The sequence below is a fragment of the Octopus bimaculoides genome, chromosome 14, assembly GCF_046866305.1.
Source record: "Octopus bimaculoides isolate indiv1 chromosome 14, ASM4686630v1, whole genome shotgun sequence".
Lineage (NCBI taxonomy): Eukaryota > Metazoa > Mollusca > Cephalopoda > Octopoda > Octopodidae > Octopus > Octopus bimaculoides.
The window spans coordinates 26061233-26085694 of NC_142941.1; the positions used below are offsets into that span (position 1 = coordinate 26061233).

The window sequence follows — 24462 nt, forward strand, 5'->3', positions numbered from 1 at the left end:
TGGAATGCAGGTAAGCATTTCGCCCAGTGTGCTAACATTTCTGTCAGCTCACTGCCTAGTGCCATATATTATTGCATGTGCATTTGGGCACCCACGCATGTGCATATGTGTGTGTGTGTGTGAAACTACAAGAACACAATGTATAACAACAAAAATAAAAATCATAAATATATAAAATTGTGAAACAAAGAGATGAGAAAATAAAAGACAGAGAAGTTGTTTTACAGATATAGGAGATAAAATCAAGCAGAGCAGTATCATAGTCGCAAAACAGAATGCCCTAAACATATATACATAAACATATAATAATGATGATGATGATGATGACAACGACGATGATGAAGATGATGAGGATGATAATCTATGGATGAATTTATAAATATTTTAATGTATTAAAGTATTTATAAATTCCATCCATGGATTATTATTATTATTATTATTATTATTAGTGCTATATTTATCCAACATTATATCTGTACAGCTCAGTACAACCCCATAAAACTACTATTGCAAGTTGGTATCATTAGGTAGTAGCTAACAATAAAATAGGAGCTTTTATACACATACTAAAAAAATGAACTTAAAGGATATATTATATGGGCTATTCCACAGTATTTTGTTCACACAAAAATCAAAAATAAAGTTTGTTTATTTGGAAAAAATTTCTTATTAATTTTTTGCATAATAGTCATAGTTTGTGAAAACAGGAAAAATGATTCTCAGTCTACTGTTGCTTATGCATAAATTATCTTAATTTTCATAATTCCTAATTTTGGCCATTTAGAAGGGGAAAGTGCATTTTCTTTTACTAGAGAGAAACAGAAAAATCTTTAACTGGTTAAAAGTACTGGGACATGGACTCATCAAGGAAAGAGATATTCAGTAATATTGAAAACCTAAATCTGCTTCGGAGAAACAACAGTGTTACTTGTTCAATAAATGATTTTCCTCTCCATAACATTTTAAGGCCCTTAAGTCTTGATAGTTCCCGCACAAATGGCCAATTCTAAACTTGCATTTCAGAACCTATGTTTTTAGGCCAGAGCTACTCAATAATGTTTTCAAAATGGCCAGATGTCCAGTCTAAGACACATAAGTATTTTTTTGTTGTGGGGGGGGGGGGGGGGGAGTCTGTTGCAGAAAAAGTGTGAAGTCCTAATGCAAACAGTCTGCAGTCTTGAGCAGATATGTTGTGCAGATAGAGAATGTTCAAAATGTGGAGTTACTGAACAGAAGATGAAGTGTTTACTGATGCTAATGGAAGATTTCATGGTATCTTACAATAAGTGGGTAACTGGTGAGAAAGCTGTTGCAGAAATGCACAATTGCTGAGGCAAAAGAAGATCTTGTGGAGCAACTACAGCCATTCAGTAGACACATTTATAACATTAAGCAGCAATTTGAAGAGCTCAAGTCCCTCCCCCCCCCAAAAAAAACCCCTGAAAACTGGTAAAGTGATCATTCAAGAAGATTTTTCAGAAAACTTTTAACTGAAGCACCAGAAAGAAGTGGTGGCAGCTCACTGGTCCAGTAACATGGTCACTCTCTTCACTGCCATGGCTTACTTCAAGGGCGAAGAAGACAAACTTGAGCATGCATCATATGTAGTTGTTTCTGATGAAATGAAGCACAAAAAGCGCAGTATCTATGCTTTCAACAAAGCCATGTTGACCCAGGTTTCCAAAATACACTACTGTATATATTCATTTTCTAGATTCCCATTTTAAAGCTAAATGTAGATTTGCTCCAAACTTTGTAGAAATTTATGAAAACTTTGCACTGTTCAAACAAATTTGGAAATTAAAGTATATTGTTGATACACTTGCAGTATAAATTTATAGCAAGTTATTGAAGTGGGCACATTTTCCCCTCCGCAACAGTATACTGTCCTACAAGCTGCCATTCCACTAAGAAAACCTGAAAGAATAGGATTCCTTTCTGTTATCTTTTTGACAAACACAGAATATTGTAATTCAGCATTCAATTAGTTTTTTTATATTGTTTCAAGATTCAGAGAATCTTAAAAGTGAAATTAAAGCTTTAGAAAAAGGAAATTTTCTGTTCCCCTCTGCAACAGCACACATTTTGTGTTCTACAGCATCAGAAGATCATGATATAAAAAAGTCACACAGTGGCATAGATGACTGTATAAAAACTAGAAGCTTCAATGCCCAAACAGACTCAAATGTCAAATGTTAAGAAATTATTATGAGAAGAGGACTTCTGATTTTCCCTTCTGCAACATACGGAATACTGTAGAATGTAGCATATATGCATGTATCTACAATTAATTTCTGTATAAAAAATGAAATTGGTTTCCATTACATTTAGAGCAGTTCAATGAGCAATGATTTGCCAGAAATGCAAACAGGTATGCACATAAAAGCAAGTACATTTACACATGCACACACACACAAATCAACCACAGCATATCCTTATTCATGATCAACCAACCAGCCAACACACATACACACAGAAGGGGAGGGACGGGACAAGTTAAAAGCATTGTCAAAAATGGTCAACTAAATTTTAATTTAAAATTCAGTCTTTTTAATAATTAAAATGACTTGGGCACCAAAACTAAAATGAGATATGTTGCACTTACTGCACTCTTCCTTGTTCGCTGCACAATTGCAGCACGAAGTGATGCACAAAGGACAGAAGAGAAAGTAAATATATATATATATATATATATATATATATATAAATAATACAGAATGGGACAAGGACACAAAACATCCAGACAGTTAGGTGATACAAGAAAGGGACAAATCATCCAGATAGACGATACAAAGAAAACATGGACAGGTCATTCGGAGTTTTCTTTCTTCAGTCGAGATCCAGATTATCCTTGCAATATCAAGAATAACCAGCCGAAATTGCAAGGATAATCTGGATCTCGACTGAAGAAAGAAAACTCTGAATGACCTGTCCGTGTTTTCTTTGTATCGTCTATCTGGATGTTTTGTTGTCCCTTTCTTGTATCACCTAACTGTCTGGATGTTTTGTGTTCTTGTCCCATTCTGTATTATTTATGTACATACATACATACACACACATCTACACACACACATATAATAACAATACATAGAGAAATAATTACACAATTTAATTACAAGATTTAATAACAAAATATAATAATTATGGTTTAAAACAGGTAAACAAAAAGGAAACAATAAAACAAAAATATTTTGCTAGACAGTTAAAGCTACTCTTTGTTATTTTCTGCTTGTTCATCACCTTTGTTTCTTGCATGGAGTTGGTGAGTGAGAGTAATTATTGAAACTAAATAAAGAACATGAGGAAGAGACATTGGAGCCATTTGAACACATGCACACCACCATGTTACCATTTTAATCTTCATTTTCCTGTGCTTCCATGGGCCACATGTAACTATGCTGAGGTAGATTTTTCTGTGAACGGATGCTCTTCCTGTAGTCAAGTAAGGTAATATTTCCTGCAGTCCTTCAAACAATGAAGCGCACAAGATCTAGACATGCTTTTCTGGATGATTGTAAACAAATGACTCCATTTGTTGCATGATGAACTTTGTTTACAAACAATGCACAATTATCAGGTCAAAAGAAAAGTATACACAGATACTTTTACATACATGCAAACACACATATATACACACAATAATATACATACATACTTACAGTTCTATATTTAAGAGATGAGGAATTATGTACATTATTTACATTTGACGGATATTTGTCCTCATCTTGTTTGTTGTCAACACAATATTTCGGCTGATATACCCTCCAGCCTTCGTCAGGTGTCTTGGGGAAATTTTGAACTTGGGTTCTCATTCCTAAGGTATTTTTCGATGTTATTATTATTATTATTCAGGTCACTGCCTGGAATCGAACTCAGAATCTTGGGGTTAGTAGCCCGCGCTCTTAACCACTACGCCATATGACCGTGGGCAGTTATGGAGTGAACTTTAGGGCTCATAAATCTAATATTTTCCTATCCTTCCTCAATACCGGTTCCCATATGCTATTCATATCTACACTCAGTCTGCTTAGGAGGTTGTTGTGTCCTAGCATATGTGCTGTTTCTTTTAGTTTTTGTATTTTCCAGTGGTGTTCTCTATTATTTTAACTTCATCCCACAGGGGTAGGTGGTCTCCATTTTTCCATACATGATCATCTATACCTGATTTATCAATATCTCCTCGTGTCACAGCTTTGCAATGTTCTTCTACCCTTACTTTGAGGGGGTGGCATGTTTTGCCTTTGTATAATCTACCACAGCTGCATGGGGTGGAGTACATGCAGTTTTTGGTCATATTCTCTTCTATTGGTGGTTTTACCTGAAGGAGTTATTTGCAAAGTGTTGTATTACTCTTGAATACTGTCCTGATATCATATGGGCCGCAAATCTTTTGTATCTTTTTGGAGAGGCCTTTCAGATAGGGTAGACAGACTGTAGACAGTTTATTGGTTTCATCCTCTCTTTTCTTCATAATTGGAGTAGATAGTATGTTCTTGGGGTAGTTGTTGCTTAATAGATTGTTACTGAGCTTGATTATTTCTTCATGGTGGGTATCACAATCGCTACTTATATTCATTGCTCGATGTTTTAGGCACTGAGCAATTCCTCTCTTAACACTGTATGGATGGTGGGAATTGAAGTTAAGATATTGTCCAGTGAAGGTAGGCTTGCAGTATACGGATGTCCTGAATCCATACTCGGTGCGTGTTATTAATACGTCCAGGAATGCCAGCTGATTGTTCTGTTCCTTTTCCATGGTGAACTGTATGGATGAATTTATTGAGTTCACATGATCTAACAGCACTTGGACATCTTCCTGGTGGGGTCGGAGAATAAAGGTGTCATCAACATATCGCAGCCATAGGGTTGGTTTTAGTGGTGTTGATCCTAAAGCCAAATTCTCAAAGTATTCCATGTATATATTGGCTATTATCGGTGATAATGGCAAACCCATAGCTAAACTCTCTTCTTGTCGATATATATCAGTGTCCATGCTGAAGTAGGTAGTTTCTACACAGAAAGTCAACATTTCCATCAAGTGTCTTATTGGTATACTAGTGCGTTCTTTTAGATGGGTGCCTGTCACTAGTTTTTCTTGAATCACCGATAGTGCATCACCAGTTGAAACTTTGGTGAACAGACTTATCACATCTAGACTCACCATCTGGTTGGATTCAATGGGGGTATCCTTGATCAATTCTGTGAAGTGGGTGGAATTCTTCATGTATGATGTTGACTTTCTTGCTAATGGACTGATTATATCCACAAGGAAGCGGCTCAGTGGATGACATGCTGAACCTCTACAGCTCACTATAGGTCTTAATGGAATACCATCCTTGTGAATCTTAGGGAGACCGTACATGTGTGGTAGTTTACTGTAGTGTTGAGTCAGTTGTCTGTACTTCATTGGTGTAAAGTGATCCTTGTTCTTGATCAAGATCTGTGCCAACTTCCTCTCTGTTTTCAGAGTTGAGTCTTTCTTTACTTTGCTGTAGCTAACATCACTTATAAGACTTGCCAATTTTTCAGAGTAGTCAAACTTGTTCATCACCACTGTAACATTTCCCTTGTCTGAAGGAAGTATTATGATGGAATTGTCACTCTAGTCTTTTGATAGCGAACTTTTCTTCCTTAGTGATGTTTGGTTTGGGACGTTTCATTTTTTCCAGTACCTGTCTCACTTTCAATCTTAGTTTATCGCCCTGAGCTTTTGGTATCTTTATGGTTATCTCTTCAATAGGGGCTATTATGCCCAAGTATGGAATGCGCTTGATGGTTGTTGCGAAGTTGAGACCTTTGTTTAGTACTGCTTCTTCAGATCTTTCTAGATGTCGGCTACTTACATTAATTACTGCTTTCATAGGTGAGTGATGGACTTCATTCTTCATTCTTTGATCTTTGAGTTTCATAAACTTCTTAATCTGGTGTGTCTTCACCATTTCAAATTTTTCTCATGTACAACTTTTCTAGATCTTGTTCGATTCTCTTTCTATCATCTTAGTTATCTTAAGTAATGAAGATAATGTCTCTTTGATTTCGTTATTTAGTTGATGTTTTTTTGAATGGTTGTAATGGATCCTCTTGTGGATGAGGGCATGTTCTGCTCTTTCCACTACTCTTCTAGCTTTATATGAATCCACTGGTGTCATTATATTTAAGCCAGGTGGTATTAGCTTTGAGTCTCTACATCTACACAGGAAAGTTAGATGGTTTGAAAGACAAGCTACTTTTTGACGAGCTAGTTTCTCTATATGTCTCCAGTGAAGTTTAATGTCAGCTCCATACTGATTAGATAATACAGTTCTATATTTAAGAGATGAGGAATTATGTACCTTATTTACATTTGACGGATATTTGTCCTCATATTGTTTGTTGATATCCCCTCCAGCTTTCATTAGGTGTCTCGGTGAAATTTCAAACCTGGGTTCTCTAGGGTATTTTTCGATGTTGTTATTATTATTCAGGTCACTGCCTGGAATCGGACTTGGAATCTTGGGGTTAGTAGCCCGTGTTTTTTACCACTACGCCATATGCCCGTCGGCAATCATGGAGTGAATTTTAGGGCTTATAAATCTAATATTTTCCTATCCTTCCTCAATACCGGTTCCCATATGCTATTCATATCTACACTCAGTCTGCTTAGGAGGGTGTTGTGTCCTAGCATATGTGCTGTTTCTTTTAGTTTTCGTATTTTCCAGTGGTGTTCTCTATTATTTTAACTTCATCTTACAGGGGTAGGTGGTCTCCATTTTTCCATACATGATCAGCTATACCCGATTTATCAATATCTCCTTGTGTCACAGCTTTGTGATGTTCCTCTACCCTTATTTTGAGGGGGTGGCATGTTTCGCCTTTGTATAATCTACCACAGCTGCATGGGGTGGAGTACATGCAGTTTTTGGTCATATTCTCTTCTATTGGTGGTTTTACCTGAAGGAGATATTTGCAAAGTGTTGTATTACTCTTGAATACTGTCCTGATGTTATATGGGCCGCATATCTTTTGTATCTTTTCGGAGAGGCCTTTCACATAGGGTAGACAGACTGTAGACAGTTTATTACTTTCATTCTCTCTTTTCTTCATAATAATAATAATAATAATAATAATAATAATAATAATAACAATAATAATAATAATACCATTTTAAAATACCTTAAGAACGAGAACCCAGGTTCGAATTTCCCCAAGACATCTGATGAAGGCCGGAGGGTATATCAGCCGAAACGTTGTGTTAACAACAAACAAGATGAGGACAAATATCCATCAAATGTAAATAATGTACATACATACTTGTATGCAACCCTACAACATACACACATGTATATATATACATACATGCATACATATATGATGGCGGCCAACAAGTGTTTGAATATTGCCATCACCTGATCAAAAGTTCCACACATGTGATGCTTGTATCTACAACCAGCAATTTTGGTGATAGGTCTTACTTTTTCAAGTAGCAAAATTATAATAGTATAATGATAAGAAATATATATTATGCTTGTCAATTCATTTGCAGGAGCAAAAGGTAGTTTTATAACGCTTTTTGGCGTATTCTTACATGTTGGAGCAGGGTTTTTTCCTGTTCCTTTATATAATTATATAATTTATATGTATAATTATTATTTTAGTATAATTTAGCCACACAGTTTTATAGCATGTTGGTCACTTGATATTATCATTTACATGATTTTATCCTTGTTTATATAAATAAATAAAATATTTGTGCTCCGGATCGGAATTGCATTGCTTTGGGGCTATTTCGGTCTAAAATATATGTGGCTGAAATGAAAAGTAAAAATTTGACTTTATTTTGAACTGTAAATGCAGATATTTGCACATGATAGTACTAATGTATTTCACAGGGGTATGTATAAATATTTCTGACTATATTTCTTTGAATATTGGGCTGAGAATAAGAAATAATCTATTTTACTGCTTTAATCTCGAAATTGGACCAATACACAATTGACTGTGGAGTTTAATTTTCTATTTTTCATTTGTTCGTCTACAACCTGTATTTTTGCAGGAGCTAATGGTGGTTTTATAACGTTTTTTGGAATATTCTTACAACATGTTGGAGCAGGATTTTTCCTGTTCCCTTATATAATTATATAATTTATATATATATAATTATTTCAGTATAATTTAGCCACATGGTTTTATAGTATGTTGGTCACTCGATATTATCATTTACATGACTTTATCCTTGTTTATATGAATAAATAAAATATTTGTTCTCCAGATTGGAATTGCATTTCTTTGGGGCTATTTCGGTTTAAAAAATACGCGGCTGAACTGAAGGTAAAAATTTGACTTTATTCTGAAGTATAAGTGCAGATATTTGCACATGATCATACGAATTTGTTACGTGAGGGTATGAATAGACATTTGTGAATGTTTCTTTGAATATTGTGCTGAGGATGAGAAATAAGCTATTTTACTGCTATAATCTCGAAATTGGACACAATTGACTGTGGAGTTTTATTTTGTATTTTTCATTTGCTTGTCTACAACCTGTATTTTTGCAGAAGCTGAAGGTGGTTTTATAATGATTTTTGGCATATTCTTACAACATGCTGGAGCAGGATTTTTCCTGTTCCCTTATATAATTATATGGCCACCCTTACACACTTCTCATGAGGAATTCTGGAAGGAGCTTCGTGAGACCAGTGCAGAGATGCTTCTGAGGAAAAAAAAATTTCAGTAACTGTTGGAAAACTGATTATAGCAGTGACTCAATCAATTCCTAGCGGTATCAGAAGAAGGAATTTTTGCATTCCGAAATAGTATTATATCAGACAATGGATAATTAAATTATAACAGTTATTATAGTCCACTCTGCATTGTTGTGCCATTCAAGACACGTTATATTTTACAAATACACAATGCTTCAAGTGAACTACAATACTCTCCTATCTCTACGTCTAGGCCAAGCTGAGTTTTCAACCACTAGGAAGTTAATCAAGCTATCGGAGAAACATGCTAAAATTGGATGCCAAATAAACTTTCTTAAACATTGCCTAAAAAACAACATAATTCCCAACACCATCAGGAACATACATCTACCCACATGCTTCCACAGCCTTACCCTTCGACAATCACTGAAATACGTGCATACATTGATCATCAGAAAAATCATGCACTACCTACACCACCAAATCCATGAGCACACACGCAAATTCTCTGAAATAATATCCAGCATCATGTCAACCACTGAACCTACATACCAAAGAACAACTGCAGCTATTGACTGATGCTACCACCACAACATTGACCAAGAGAAGAAATACCTCAAACTTAAATTCCTGTAGCTTTGTACCAAATACTGCCACAACTTGGCCTATTACACCAACACAGATAAACAGGACACATCCACCAAACAAGATAACACTAACACTGATGATGCCAGCACACCATCAACAACAAAATCCCTAGTCACAGACTTGAGTGGGTCACTCTCCCATGTAGAACTAGAACTTCTCAGTCTAGGCTCTAAATTTATCTTCAGCCAACAGCTGAACGAGAAAATCTTACTCAAACTGGAAGCCAAATTTTGTCGAACAGCCTACCAACTCAAATGGCTACCTGTTATAAAGAAGAACAACAACAACACACTCGGCAAATCCCATGTACTCCATCCACCCCCAACTAACCGAGAACTTAACCACAAACTATCCAGACTGAAACAGTCTATCTCCAACATCTTACAAAAACCTTAGCTACTTACCATCAAACAAAAGGGAAGAAATCTGCATGATTTCTTGTGAAATTTATGATAGACTGGCACTGGAACATTTAAGCAATGACAGACTATATTCTGAAGTGACAGATACAACCGCGACCAGGATTGAGGACCGAAATTTGTAGATGGAGACAACTACATAGCAAATACAAGAACAACTTCATCACAAAGAGCAGTAGATTACCCAGATTCTATCACCTCATTAACACACACAAGGATAGCAACACAATCCAGATTAGACCTATCTTCTCCAGCATGGAAGGATCTCTATATAAAATAGACCTGGCTACTTTCACACATCCTGAAACTCATACTCTCCACCTTTCCTGGACATGTCAACAACTCCGACGAAGTCATCAAAAGACTGCGCCACCTGCCCCCAGACTAACTCACGCAAAACAGATATGCCTTCAGTCTTGATGTTGTCTCAATGTACACAATGGTACCAGCACACTCGGCAGTCAGCCTATTGACTGACTGCATAGTAGCATCCAACATCCACTGCTTTGGACTCGCTGCAGCTGATATACATCAACTATTGTCCATCATCGTGGACAACACTTACTTCTCTTTCCATGATCACATATACAGACAGACAACAGGTCTCCCCATGGGATCCAGTCTCTCGGGCCTACTAGCCATCAACTATATGAACCATCTGGAACGTTGAGCACTCAACATCTGCTGCTTATGTGCCTTCTTCACCAGGTACGTAGATGACACATCCTCCTGTAATGAGGCAGACAGAATATTCATAATGTTCAACAACATGGATATGAACATACAGTTCACTATAAAACATCCCAACAATACTGGATCCCTATCGCTACTCGACTTCCAACTGAAAATAATGGAAGAAGGAGAGATCCACACTGAGTTCTACAGGAAAGCAGCCAGTAGATATATGTTTGTTCAGTACAGTTCCACTCGGTGCCAAAATAGGATATGCCAGAAATTAACTTGCACACATCCAGAGCAAGTGCAGCAGGACAGAGGACAAGGGGAGCCACACCACATGCGTCTTAGAGATATTGATAAGCAATGGGTACCCTATATCCATTGTAAATCAGCTTAAGTACCCAAAACGACTAACATGCTGAACACACAGAAAACCCAGCAACATATGCTTCCTTAAAATACACCATTTTAGCGAGAGGATAACTACAGCCATCCGAAGAGCCATAAGAAGAGAAGGATTAGACATACAACTAGCCCACTCCAGCCCCTCTTTGAGAAAACACCAAATAAAGAAACGAGCAAGAGACAGCAATCAATGCACACTAGCTAACTGCCTCGCCTGTGACACAGATTTATGCCAACGGGTAAATGTTGTGTATAAAATACAATGTAACAAATGCAACAAGTTCTATGTGGGTAGCATAACAAGACCATTACACATTCGCATCAAAGAACATCTGAACACAAGAGCCTCCTCCTTCAGAAAACATTTAGACAGATGCCGGAACACTGATAAAAGCATAACAATCACAATTGAAGCCAATGAAACAAATTTGAGTTATCTAAAAATTAAAGAAGCTATCCTCATAGACAGACTGGGGCCCCAAATTAACAACAAGCTGGAGGTTGGCAATCAGTATATTATTTAGCTACATCTGGATGCGTGTAGGTTCATTTTTGATAAAATGCTCGTGTATTATATAAAAAAAAAAGAAAAAAAAGAAACTGCATGTATAATACATAACTTAGAAGCAGCACTGCGGATGTGCCAATACACACGAGCTTGAGACATGGCTGCCCTCATGCAATTCTCATAAGGAATTCCAGAAGGAGCTTTGTGAGACCACTGCAGAGACGCTTCCAGGAAAAAAAAATTCAGTAAGCATTGGAAAACTGATTATAGGAGTGACTCAATCAATTCCAAGTGATATCTGAAGAAGGAATTTTTGAATTCCAAAATATTATTATTACATTATCATCATCATCATCATCATCGTTTAACATCCGCATTCCATGCTAGCATGGGTTGGACGATTTGACTGAGGACTGGTGAACCGGATGGCTGCACCAGGCTCCAATCTGATCTGGCAAAGCTTCTACAGCTGGATGCCCTTCCTAATGTCAACCACTCAGAGAGTGTAGTGGGTGCTTTTACGTGCCACCGGCACGAGGGCCAGTCACACGGTACTGGCAATGGCCACACTCAAAATGGTGTTTTTTACGTGCCACCTGCACAGGAGGCAGTCCAGCAGCACTGGCAACGACCTCACTTGAATGATTTTCTAATGTGGCACCGGCACAAGTGCCAGTAAGGTGACGCTGGTAACGATTGCACTCAAATGGTGCTATTAGCGTGCCACTAGCATGGAAGCCAGACAGCTGCTCTGGTAATGATCACATTCAGATGGTGCTGTTAGTGCTCCACTGGCACAGGTGCCAGTCATCGAATATGGTTCAATTACGATTTCGATTTTACTTGCCCCAACAGGTCTTCGCAAGCAGAATTTAGTGTCCAATGAAGGAGAAGTTGACATGGGTGCCAGTCGTTGAATTTGGTTCAATTTCGATTTCAATTCACTTGCCTCAACAGGTCTTTGCAAGCAGACTTTAGTGTCCAATGAAGTAAAGATATGAATAAGTGAGGTGGCTACACTTCTGGCAGAGGCCACAGATTATGCACTCACCTGACTTGCTGGGTCTTCTCACATACTGCATATTTCCAAAGGTCCTGGTCACTAGTCATTGCCTCGGTGAAGCCTAAAGTTCAAAGGTCATGCTTCACCACCTCATCCAAGGTCTTCCTGGGTCTACCTCTTCCATAGGTTCCCTCAACCGCTAGGGTGTGGCACTTTTTCACACAGCTATCCTCATCCATTCTTGCCACATGTCCATACCAGTACAATTGTCTCTCTTGCACACCACAACTGATGCTTCTTAGGTCTAACTTTTCTCTCAAGGTACTTACACTCTGTTGAGTGCACACTGACATTACACATCCATCAGAGCATACTGGCATCGTTTCTTGCGAGCTTACGCATGTCCTCAGCAGTCACAGCCCAAGTTTCACTGCCATGTAGCATGGCGGTTCGTACACAAACGTCACACAGTCTGCCTTTTACTCTGAGTGAGAGGCCCTTTGTCACCAGCAGAGGTAAGAGCTCTCTGAACTTTGCCCAGGTTATTTTTATTCTAGCAGCTACATTTTCAGCTACTAACTTGGTCACCTAGATAGCGGAAGCTATCAACTACTTGTAGTTTTTCTCATTAGAATGTGGCAAAGGTTGTTTTCTGCACATTTTCAGTGTTTATTACTCCTGAGCATCTGCCACATACAAAAACTATCTTCCCAGTTAGCTTTCCTTTGATATTGCTGCACCTCTTATGTGCCCATAGCTTACACTTGGTACAACTTATGGAGTTTCTACCTATGCCTTTTCTACAGATTGAGCAGGGCCATCTACTTAAAGGGATTTGTGGTTTGTCTGCCTATCTACTTATTAAGACTTTGGTTTTAGCTAGGTTGACTCTCAGGCCCTTCGATTCTAATCCTTGCTTCCACACCTGAAACTTCTCTAGTTCTGATAGTGACTTAGCAATTAGAACAAGGTCATCAGCATAAAGTAGCTCCCAGGGGCATCCCGTCTTGAATTCCTGTGTTATTGCCTGGAGGACTGTGATAAATAGGAGGGGGCTGAGGAATGAACCTTGGTGGACCCCTACCTCTACCCGGAATTCTTCACTGTACTGGTTGCCAACCCTCACCTTACTGACAGAGTCCCTGTACATGGCTTGCACAGCTCTCACTAACCATTCAACTATCCCTAGTTTCCTCATTGACCACCAGATAAGGGAGCGGGGGACTCTGTCAAAGGCTTTCTCCATGTCAACGAAAGCCATGTACAGAGGTTTATCTTTGGCTAGGTATTTCTCCTTCAGCTGTCTTACCAGAAATATAGCATCAGTGGTGCTTTTCCAAGGAACGAACCCAAAGTGCATCTCATCTAAGCTGACTCTCTCCCTAATTAGTTGAGCTATGACCCTCTCAGTGACCTTCATTACCTGGTCCAACAACTTGATATCTCTGTAACTGTTTGTGTCTAAAGCATCACCTTTACCATTGTAGCAGTTGACTACGGTGCTGCTACACCAGTCATTGTGTATGACTCCTTCGTGTATCACCTGGTTAACTGTACGAGTGACTAGGCTATAGCCAACACTGCCAGATATTTTGAGCATCTCTGCAGTGATTCCTGATGGACCAAGGGCTTTCCTTGTCTTCATACTCTTGATTGCTTTATCTACCAAGGTACTGTCAATTAGCAGACTATGGATAATTAAATTATAACAGTTATTATAGTTCACTCTGCATTGTTGTGCCATTCAAGACACATTATATTCTATACAATTTGTACATATATTTAATATTTTAGTATATACATACATGTGGAGAGGTTGAATTTTATTTCAGCTTTTACTTTCGAGGGTCCCAAAGGACGATTTCTAACAAAGACTGTTCATATTTTACTGGTATCTTACTGGCGTAAGATTTTTTCCGAATATGAAATTATTATTACATGTATATGGTGTGTTATGAGAATTTATGGAAAGGTATCCCATAGAAACTCAACCAGAATGTTAAAAAATAGAGATGTTGAAATAAAAAAAGAAATTTAATACATGCATATGATCATTTTGAACAGTGATATTAACATGTAAATAACATGGTAGAATAATTAAAATTAATTTGATTAAATTAAATTAAATACACATCACTGTTCTCATCAGTGCAAAAATTATACAACAGGAATTATTATTATTATTATTATTACAGAAAACTTGATGAAGGAAATGGCAGATAACAAAATTCAGATATCCTAAAGAATGTAGTTGAGTCTAGTTTTGTATAAACTAAAACACAACTAGACTCAACAACATTCTTTAGTATGCTCTCAAATTTTCCATAAGGATAAAATATGTATATCCAAATTTTGTTATCTGCCATTTCCTTCATCAAGTTTTCTGTAATAATAATAATTCCTATTGTATAATTTTTGTACTGACGAGAACAGTGATAATTAATTTAATTTAATCAAATTAATTTTAATTATTCTACCATGTTACTTACATGTTAATATCACTGTTCGAAACAATCATATGTATGTATCAAATTTCTAGAAGCAATCCAACACCAGTAAAACACATGGGCTACTAGGAGAGATTGAAGGAACTGAGACTCTACTCCCTGGAGAGGGGACATGAGAGACATGCAGTGCTATACATATGGGAAATAATGGAGGGTATAGCTCCAAATTTCGGAATCGAAATCTACAACAATCCCCAAACTGGATGGCACTGCACAGTACCAAAGGTCCAATCTTCTCCATTGAGGATATGAACCCAATATTGTAATAGCTTCAGAGTCAAGGGGCCACAGCTGTTTAATGCCCTATCACAGAACATCAGGCAACTGAAAGGTATAGACATGGAAGTCTTCAAAAATTGTCTAGACAGTTTTTATCTGCAATACCAGATGAACCCACATCACGGCAGGAAGCACAAAGAAGAGTGGCAACGTCCAGCTCACTACTTCACCAGAAGCAATACTAGAAAAATCCCCAGATGCAGTAAAGGTGGTGCACCAGTAAGGCATCAGCCTCTGGCTTGAAATCCATAAAAGATAAAAGACAAACATATACATACATACATACATACATACATACATACATATATATATATATATATAAAAAATTTATTAATGAGGGTAGAAATTGATATTAATCAATTAAAACCAGTGGTCTAGCATATTAAAAAAGTCCGAGGATTAAAATTATATTACATACAAAAATAAGAGGAATGACCAGCAAATGTGGATTCCTATATGCTAGAAATAGATGCGGAATCATCTAACCACGAAAAAAATATGTTCTCAGTAAAAAATTTAGCGACACAACAGACTGTAAACGGGCAAGACAAATGAAAAAATACTAAATTAAAAAACGATTAACCTACGTACCATGGTTTCACCTGTTAAAATTTACATAAGTAAATATCTGCAGGAATGTCAGCGTAAGTCTGTCGATTTGAGATATAATTCCCAGAACTAGACACAAGCCGACCACCCGTAAGGGAACACATGTAGAGTTCTGCAAATTACATTCAGTGTATCCCTTCAAATGTCTTCAACCTGGCGTGCTAAGTCTGGAAATAATTCTGCAGTTAATAAATTTTTGCAGCTAATTTACCGGTTAGAGAACATCATTATTTAAAATTTATTAATGAAGGTAGAAATTGACATTAATCAATTAAAACCAGTGGTCTAGCATATTAAAAAAATCTGAAGATTAAAATTATATTACATACAAAAATAAGAGGAATGACGAGCAAATGTGGATTCCTATATGCTAGAAATAGATGCGGAATCATCTAACCACGAAAAAAATATGTTCTCAGTAAGGAATCCACAAATATAAAAGCAACAGTATATATATATATATATATATATATACAAATATAAAAGCAACAGTAACATCCACCCTTAGGGGTCAGCCACATTTAAGTGGCAAATATACTTCACCTTGTCGTGCAGTTACTGTTAATACCTCCTTCAGAGATTTAACATTGCTTGTTTTCACTTTTTCGAGATCAGTGAATAATTTCACTGGAAAAAGATATATGTATTTGCATCGGGACATTTTTCGCATCGAAGGTAGGCGATTGTCGTACGCTGAGGACGGGTAAATACTCAGAAACTTGAGTCTGTACGTATCGCAGATCAAGATGGGAAGGATGACTTCCCTTTGCAAATACAGACAGGACACAGATGTGTGTCAATAGCCAGCTGGAGATGTTCTCCTGGGGCTAAAAGCAACAGTAACATCCACCCTTAGGGGTCAGCCATATTTAAGTGGCAAATATACTTCACCTTGTCGTGCAGTTACTGTTAATACCTCGTTCAGAGATTTAACATATATATATATATATATATATATATATATATATGCGCACACACACGTATATATATATATATATATATATATAGCAGAGTTAGTGGTTGTAGTAATTGACTAAGGGATAAAATATCTGTATTTACTATTGGTACCAGTTACCTGTGCTATCCCTAGGCATGGGTATGCAGACACACTATGCTCATAGGGTACAGGTAACAACAGAATAAAGAAAAGTTTATCAGGAATCAAATTTAAATAATCAGAAAATGGAGAAAACTTTTGATCAAAAATCAAACAAATTGATTCACATCAGTAGATTATTTTTTAATACAAAACATGACATAAATTTCTTATGGCCGTTTCTGCTTCCAATGTTAGTTGGTGCTTAAGAAAGAAATTCCGAAAATAATATTCGTCATCTTCATAGCACTTTTGATCTAGAACATGGAACTTCATGAGACTGAATACAAATGCTTAAAATAAAATAAATGAAGGGAAGAAGGAATAGGAAAGAACAAGGTCTCGAGAAGAGGCCAGAAGGCTCAATATATTAAAATCATATCACCTTGCTGCATGGAGCTTTGAAGTTGATAGGCAAAAGAGAGAACTAGCAGTGTCTAGGGAAATATTTACGGGTTATTTCTATATAAAGGGGGAACCTTTAAGTAGTGAAATGAAGTTAGTACTACAATAAGACAAGAATTATTAGTATGTCTAGAAAAAGAATAGTACTTATGATATCGTAAATAGGGCTAGTTAATATTTATCCAAAAACAAAACCGTTGGGTTCCTATAATGGTGTACTTACTGAAATATTGTAGAGACCACCACCAGTTGTCCGCAATGGAATTGACCAAAGTCTATCCATCTCTGCAATTGGTGAATTATATTTGAACCAAAGACAAAAGTTAAGACTATTACAGGGGATATGTAAATAAAGAATAAAACAAATCAGTAAATAAAGGGTGCGGGTGAGAAGACTGCGATATAAGTGGCATGAAGGAGGTCCTCGCCTTTGCACCTTCATACAATGTGAAAAACAGGAAATGTTATCTTTGCATCAATGAAATTTTTTTCATTCTAGCAGCACAACACCCACTATTGAACCTAAGGAAAGAGAGAAGTAAAGCTTGCCTGCACAAGGGGAGGTTTACCATCACTAAATATAAATAACATTAGAAACCCTTGTGCCCAAAATAGCACCAAGAACCCCTCACCATAGAAATAGTAGCCCCTGATATTAATTTGAAGGCCATATATATACTCCTTAATTAAAGCTAGTTTGCTAGTAGTATATTCCGGGGCTCTTGCAAGTGTTTCTATAATAATACTCCTATCTCTCCACCAAAATTCTAAGTTTAGATCCCACCTCCCATTCATAACAACTACCTACATTTTATACTTATTAAGCCATTTCTCCTCAGGAAACCTCACTTTAGGAAATGCCAGATATTTCAATTATGAACTTAATTGAGAACACAGAGGGCATAGTTATTTAACCCCAATGTTAAGACCTCCGGTAACAAATTTTCATTTAATTTTTTTTTATTTTCCAGTACCTTTTATACTATGGATGAGCTTGTTGACACTTGTAAACTGGACTTAATTTTTCTACCAGCATATTGATCTACCTTCACTTAAAGTAGACACTAATAGTCCTACCCACTTAGGAACAACATTACTCCACTGTAGAATTTAATTTAATGAACTTAATGTTACCTTTCCCCACCCCAGATTCCATGGGTCTGCACTTAGACACTGCAGTAGCTGACTTCCCAGGAGATATTAGTACACTTGGGTTTACTATATATGATTGAAAGTGTAATTTGGTGGTAGACCCAGTATGGCAGTACCCATGTAAGGGTTAATAGAATTAATAAATTCATTGATATGAACAACCTAACTTTTATGATAATATAATAAATATTAAGATTTAGTAAACTGTGTTGGGACATGGAGATTGTAAACAAGGTAGTAACTAGCACATGTTTTAATCATAATTTTTAATCACTTAAATGTTCGTAGTTTTGTGCTTTTGTTCATCCGTGTACCTATGGGGCAGAATTTATTTAGGTACATGTACACATTAACTTGTTCGTCCAATATTACCATCGCTTGGAATTTTACTGGTTATCTAGGATGTAAGATTCAGCATTATTTTTTGTAGGTAATTCTACTTGTACTAATTGTCTCCTTTGTAGTTTGACTGATAATATTTTATCTATTCATTTTATTCTTATTTATGTTATATTGCAGAAGGATGTAAGCAGCCTCGTACCACTTACATCACAGTCTTCTCACCTGCACCCTTTATTTACTGGTTCGTTTTCGTCTTTATTTACATATCCCCTGTAATGGTCTTAACTTTTGGCCTTGGTTCAAATATAATTCACCAATTGTAGAGATGGATAGACTTTGGTCAATTCCATTGCGGACAACTGGTGGTGGTCTCTACAATATTTCAGTAAGTACACCATTATAAGAACCCAACGCTTTTGTTTTTGGATAAATATTAACTAGCCCTATTTACGATATCATAAGTACTATTCTTTTTCTAGATATACTGAAATTTCTTGTCTTATTGTAGTACTAACTTCATTTCACTATTTAAAGGTTCCCCTTTTATATAGAAATAACCCGTAAATATTTCCCTAGACACTGCTAGTTCTCTCTTTTGCCTATCGACTTCAAAGCTCCATGCAGCAAGGTGATATGATTTTAATATATTGAACCTTTTGGCCTCTTCTCGAGGTCTTGTTCTTTCCTATTCCCTCTTCCCTTCATTTATTTTATTTTAGGCATTTGTATTCACACTAATGAAGCCCCATGTACTAGGTCAAATGTACTATGAAGAAGACGAATATTATTTTCGGAATTTCTTTTGTAAGTACCGACTAACATTGGAAGCAGAAATGGTCATAAGAAATGTTATGTCATGTTTTGTTTTAAAAAATAATCTACCAATGTGGTTCAATTTGTTTGTTTATTGATCAAAAGTTACACACACATACACACATATATATATACATACAAATATATGTGCATACATATATATATATACATATATATATACATACATATGTGCTTACATATATATATATATATATACATATATATAAATATATAATATAAATAAAATATATATTTATATATATGCATATATACATATATGTAAATACTTACATGTGTGTATATATATATATATATATATATATATATATATACTGCCTTTTACATTTTACACTTACTCTGTCTTCCTTAACTACATTTTCATTCCTAATACGCTTTCTGCCTCTCTCTTCCACTTTTTCGTTCTTTGGTTCTTTTTTTTTTTTTGTTAGACGCTAGCAAAGTAAACACTGTCTTGCTTAGAAAAATTTGCTTTGATTTCTGTCTGCCTTAAACACTTTTCTCATTTTTTTTTTTTGGACGCTAGCAAACACTGTATCTCCCCCCTGTCACAAACACACTATTTCTTTCTTTCTTTCTCTGTCTGTCTGTCTCTCTCTCTCTCTCTCCATCACGCGCGTACGCACAGATTTGACTTCGCCATGTCAACAAGCTTCAAAATTGGTAAAAGTTTATCGATTTTTACAGCTATACGCGGCTGTCTCTGAGAAATATTTGGCGAAAATGCACATAATGTCATGACACATCACCTCCTAAAATTGGAGCGACATGCATGCTAATTTGTGGACGTGCATAAACTACATTCACGTACACACACATCCTCTCTTGTATGTATGTATCATCATCATCATCATCATCGTTTAACGTCCGCTTTCCATGCTAGCATGGGTTGGACGATTTGACTGAGGACTGGTGAAACCGGATGGCAACACCAGGCTCCAGTCCGATTTGGCAGAGTTTCTACAGCTGGATGCCCTTCCTAACGCCAACCACTCAGAGAGTGTAGTGGGTGCTTTTACGTGTCACCCGCACGAAAACGGCCACGCTCGAAATGGTGTCTTTTATGTGCCACCCGCACAAGCCAGTCCAGGGGCACTGGCAACGATCTCGCTCGAAAATCCTACAGGAGCCAGTCAGGCGGTACTGGCAACGGCCACGCTCAAAATGGTGCATCTCATGTGCCACCCGCACAAGAACCAGTCCAGGGGCACTGGCAACGATCTTACTTGGCTTGCCGGGTCTTCTCACGCACAGCCCATTTCCAAAGGTCTCGGTCCGTAGTCATCGCCTCGGTGAGGCCCAATGTACGAAGGTCTTGCCTCACCACCTCAGCCCAGGTCTTCCTGGGCCTACCTCTTCCACGGGTTCCCTCAACTGTTAGGGTGTGGCACTTTTTCACGCAGCTATCCTCCTCCATTCTCACCACATGTCCATACCAGCGCAATCGTCTCTCTTGCACGCCACAACTGATGCTTCTAATGTTCAGCTTTTCTCTCAAGATACTTACACTCTGACGGGTATTCACATTGACATTACACATCCAACGGAGCATACTGGCTTCATTCCTTGTGTATATATATATATATATATATATATATATATATATATATATATATATATATATATATATATGCATATGGGTACAGGACGTATTTGATGTTGTTTCATTTTGTGATGTCCTGTACCCATATATGCCATATACTGATGCACCCGGTAATTCCCAGGAAAGTGGGGCTTATCCCTTGGTTCCATTCTCATAATTGTTTAGCTAATCCAGTAACAACAATACAAAGTATGTAGCCCTCAAAACGGTTTTTGTGCATTTATTGAGAATACTGAACTGTCTTACACAGGATCTTGTTTTTAGGAATTCCCAATAAGTTATGAATACCCAAATTGTGAAGCCAGTTATGTAATAACATGAAGTTAATTATCCGGTAGTAAGAATTCAAATAAATTCGCCCCGAAAAGGGCTTTAGTACATTCCCAGAGTATATAGAACTTAGGAGGAAATACTAATAAGGTATGTATACTAAAATTGTGAAGCATGTTATGTAATAACAGGCTAATCAGATATGAGATAATAACAATTCAAAGTAAATAACTCTGAAAAAAGCTTTTGTGCGTTCGCAGAGAATATTACCCTCAGTGGCGCTAGTGCTGGTATATTCATGAATAAGTCACTAACTGAAATAAGTGGATCTATTGTTTAGGAAAATAGTATTTACTTGTTCAAGCATTGTACTGGATAAATTGCGAAAATAACTCAAATAGTTCAAATACTAAGAAATATGCATACTCAATTTAATTTATACGAAATAATTTACGAATATGAATGGGTTATTTCCCTTGGATGTTTAAAAATAATATATTAGCTTTACGTAGTAGATATAAGAATCCCTTCCAGGGCCCCTATTATAGATTTTTTCAACAATCTAAATATGTCACTAGTTTTCCAGACTTGAGTTCTACTCATGTGGCAAGTTTCATCAAAATCGATAAAACATTGTAGGAGGATTTAGATAACAATGCTACAAACAAACACACACACAGATTCCCACATATGTAGTAGATATATACATATATATGTAAGTAGGAGTGGCTGTGTGGTAAGTAACTTGCTTAAGAACCACATGGTTCTGGGTTCAGTCCCACTGTGTGGCACCTTGGGCAAGAATAAGTACTAGGCTTACAAAGAATAAGTCCTGGGGTCGATTTGCTCAACTAAAGGCAGTGCTCCAGCATGGCCACAGTCAAATGACTGAAACAAGTAAAAGAGTAAAAGAGAGAGAGAGTATGTACACACACACACACACATCTATATATTTTGAAAAATTTCGTTATAGATATAAATATACCATAAACATAAAAAATGGAGAAAAAAGATGTTGAATCAAAATTTATACCTATAATGAAATTTTTCAACTATTATTTTCATATTCTTAATACTTGCTCTGGCTGATTTTTATGAATATGATGAATCTTTATTAGAAATCATTTTTTCTCTCTTTTTGGATCTCTCAAAAAGTTTGAATTGTTCTTTTTGAACTTATTTTTTCTCTTATCTTAATATATAAAGCTGAAGTTGTGTGTCTGTGTGAAGCCTTTTTAAAAGTTTATAGAAATCCACATTTTCCACTTTTTCGTAAAATTTTTTACATCAATGGAATTTTCTCGATGTGAACTTTCCAGTGCTTAAGTACATTCCCAGAGTATATTGAACTTAGGAGGAAATACTAATAAGGTATGTATACTAATTAGATTTTTAAAATTCCGTTTACTTTGTGTGATTTAAGGGAGATTTGGCTGTCGTTTCTAGCAACTTTTATATTTCTTCCCTTCTACCTGGAACAGCATTCTTACACACGCGCTCAACAGAGAGAGAAAGTGATACATGCAACGTCATAGATTAAACTATCTTCTCAGTATTCTTTACCTATTTTTCATAACATTGATACACAAAAAGACACACAACCACACATACATAATCTGTGACAACAACATACACATTACTCCCGTTCTCTATCTCCCCCTCTTCCTCTCTCGCTCTCTCAGACGCATACACGTGAAAGTAAACACAATCATTCACGTTCGTCAATGTGGCATAACTACAGAGTTGTACCCACCGACTTTGGAAGGTCATAACTTTCAGAAAAATGAATATATTTTTATAAAATTTTCTATGCATATATTATTTATTATGTAGATTCCGAATATACAAGAATTTTTGGTGAAAGTGTTTTGGGAGGGGGGTGGAGGACAATTTTCGGAAATTCCACTTAAATTCCTCTTAACTGCCAGGAAAATGAATATGTTTTCATGAAATTTTTTACAAATATACCTTAATGTATGTACATTTCGAGCATGTAGGAATTTTGAAGGAAACAACTGCGGGTTATTTTTGAGAAGGGTTCCCCACTCGGTAGTGTTTCGGAGCAAGTCGTCCATATTTGTTTCATTTTTCTCTATTATGTGCGTAAGTGCATCCATAGATTTCTAATGAAGTAATAGGCAGTGAAGAGAAGACGTCATAAGAAAACTTTTAACTACCTCTATTCCTTTCTCGCCCTCTCTCGCTCTCTCAAACGCATACACGTGCAAGTACACAATCATTCAGTAAAATATAACTAATGTTCGTCAATGTTTTGTAAATATACCACGATTTTCACTAGGGTGTTAGGGTTAGGGTTTTAGGGTCAGGGTTAGGGTTTAGGGTTACGGTTAGGATTAGTGTTACGGTTACGGTTTTAGGGTTAGGGTTTAGGGTTATGGTTACGGCTAGGGTTAGGATTAGTGTTACGGTTACGGTTTTAGGGTCAGGGTTAGGGTTTAGGGTTAATGTTAGGGTTAGTGTTAAGATTAGGTTTAGGATTAGGGTTGGGTAATCGTGCGGGTGTTAATCTGAAAAATTACAGATTTGTGAAAAGTACCGACCTTGCCATCTATTATAACTTTTGTTGTTCTGTTTAATATATGCATAGATTATGCCTCCAAAGAAGAGAGTTTGCTGGGGAACGAAAGCAACCGGTTTAAAATGACAGCAATAGACTGCAGCAATTCACCACATTCCAGAAGCTACTTTGAACATAATGCAAAATGGTGCATCAACATCTTCTGCCTAATCTGATAGAATTCTGGCAAAACTGTGTAGCAACAGATCGCCAGCAATTGCTTCATCACAAATTGCTGTCCTAGCTCCTGCGAAAAGGGATTACCCTGCTATGTATAATCAGGGCAGCGCAAAAAGTTGTTTGGCACAAGCATTTCCATAGCCAATTAGACGGATGAAATTTACGTACACTTAATAATGTTACGCAAAACAGCCTTCAGACTTTTCCTAATAATTTCATCGTCTTTTGAATGATGAACATATTTACATCATAAGGGTTTTTTCGTTGT

The 24462-nt window shown here is 36.7% G+C and overlaps 1 protein-coding gene across 4 annotated transcripts in view; it reads right to left on the reverse strand.

Moving 5' to 3' along the window:
- Window positions 1-24462, reverse strand: part of LOC106879926 (exocyst complex component 4) — a 321255-nt gene that overhangs the window by 75852 nt on the left and 220941 nt on the right. For 2 of the 4 annotated variants that reach the window (XR_016244258.1, XM_089362567.1), the window contains exon 18: window positions 2606-2623. The exons of the other annotated variants lie outside the window; for them this stretch is intronic. Coding sequence is in view for 1 of the 2 variants with exons in the window: in XM_089362567.1 (XP_089218693.1) it covers window positions 2606-2623 (18 nt within the window). In the remaining variant the exon portion in view is untranslated. The remainder of the gene's footprint in view (window positions 1-2605; window positions 2624-24462) is intronic. 4 annotated transcript variants of the gene reach the window in all.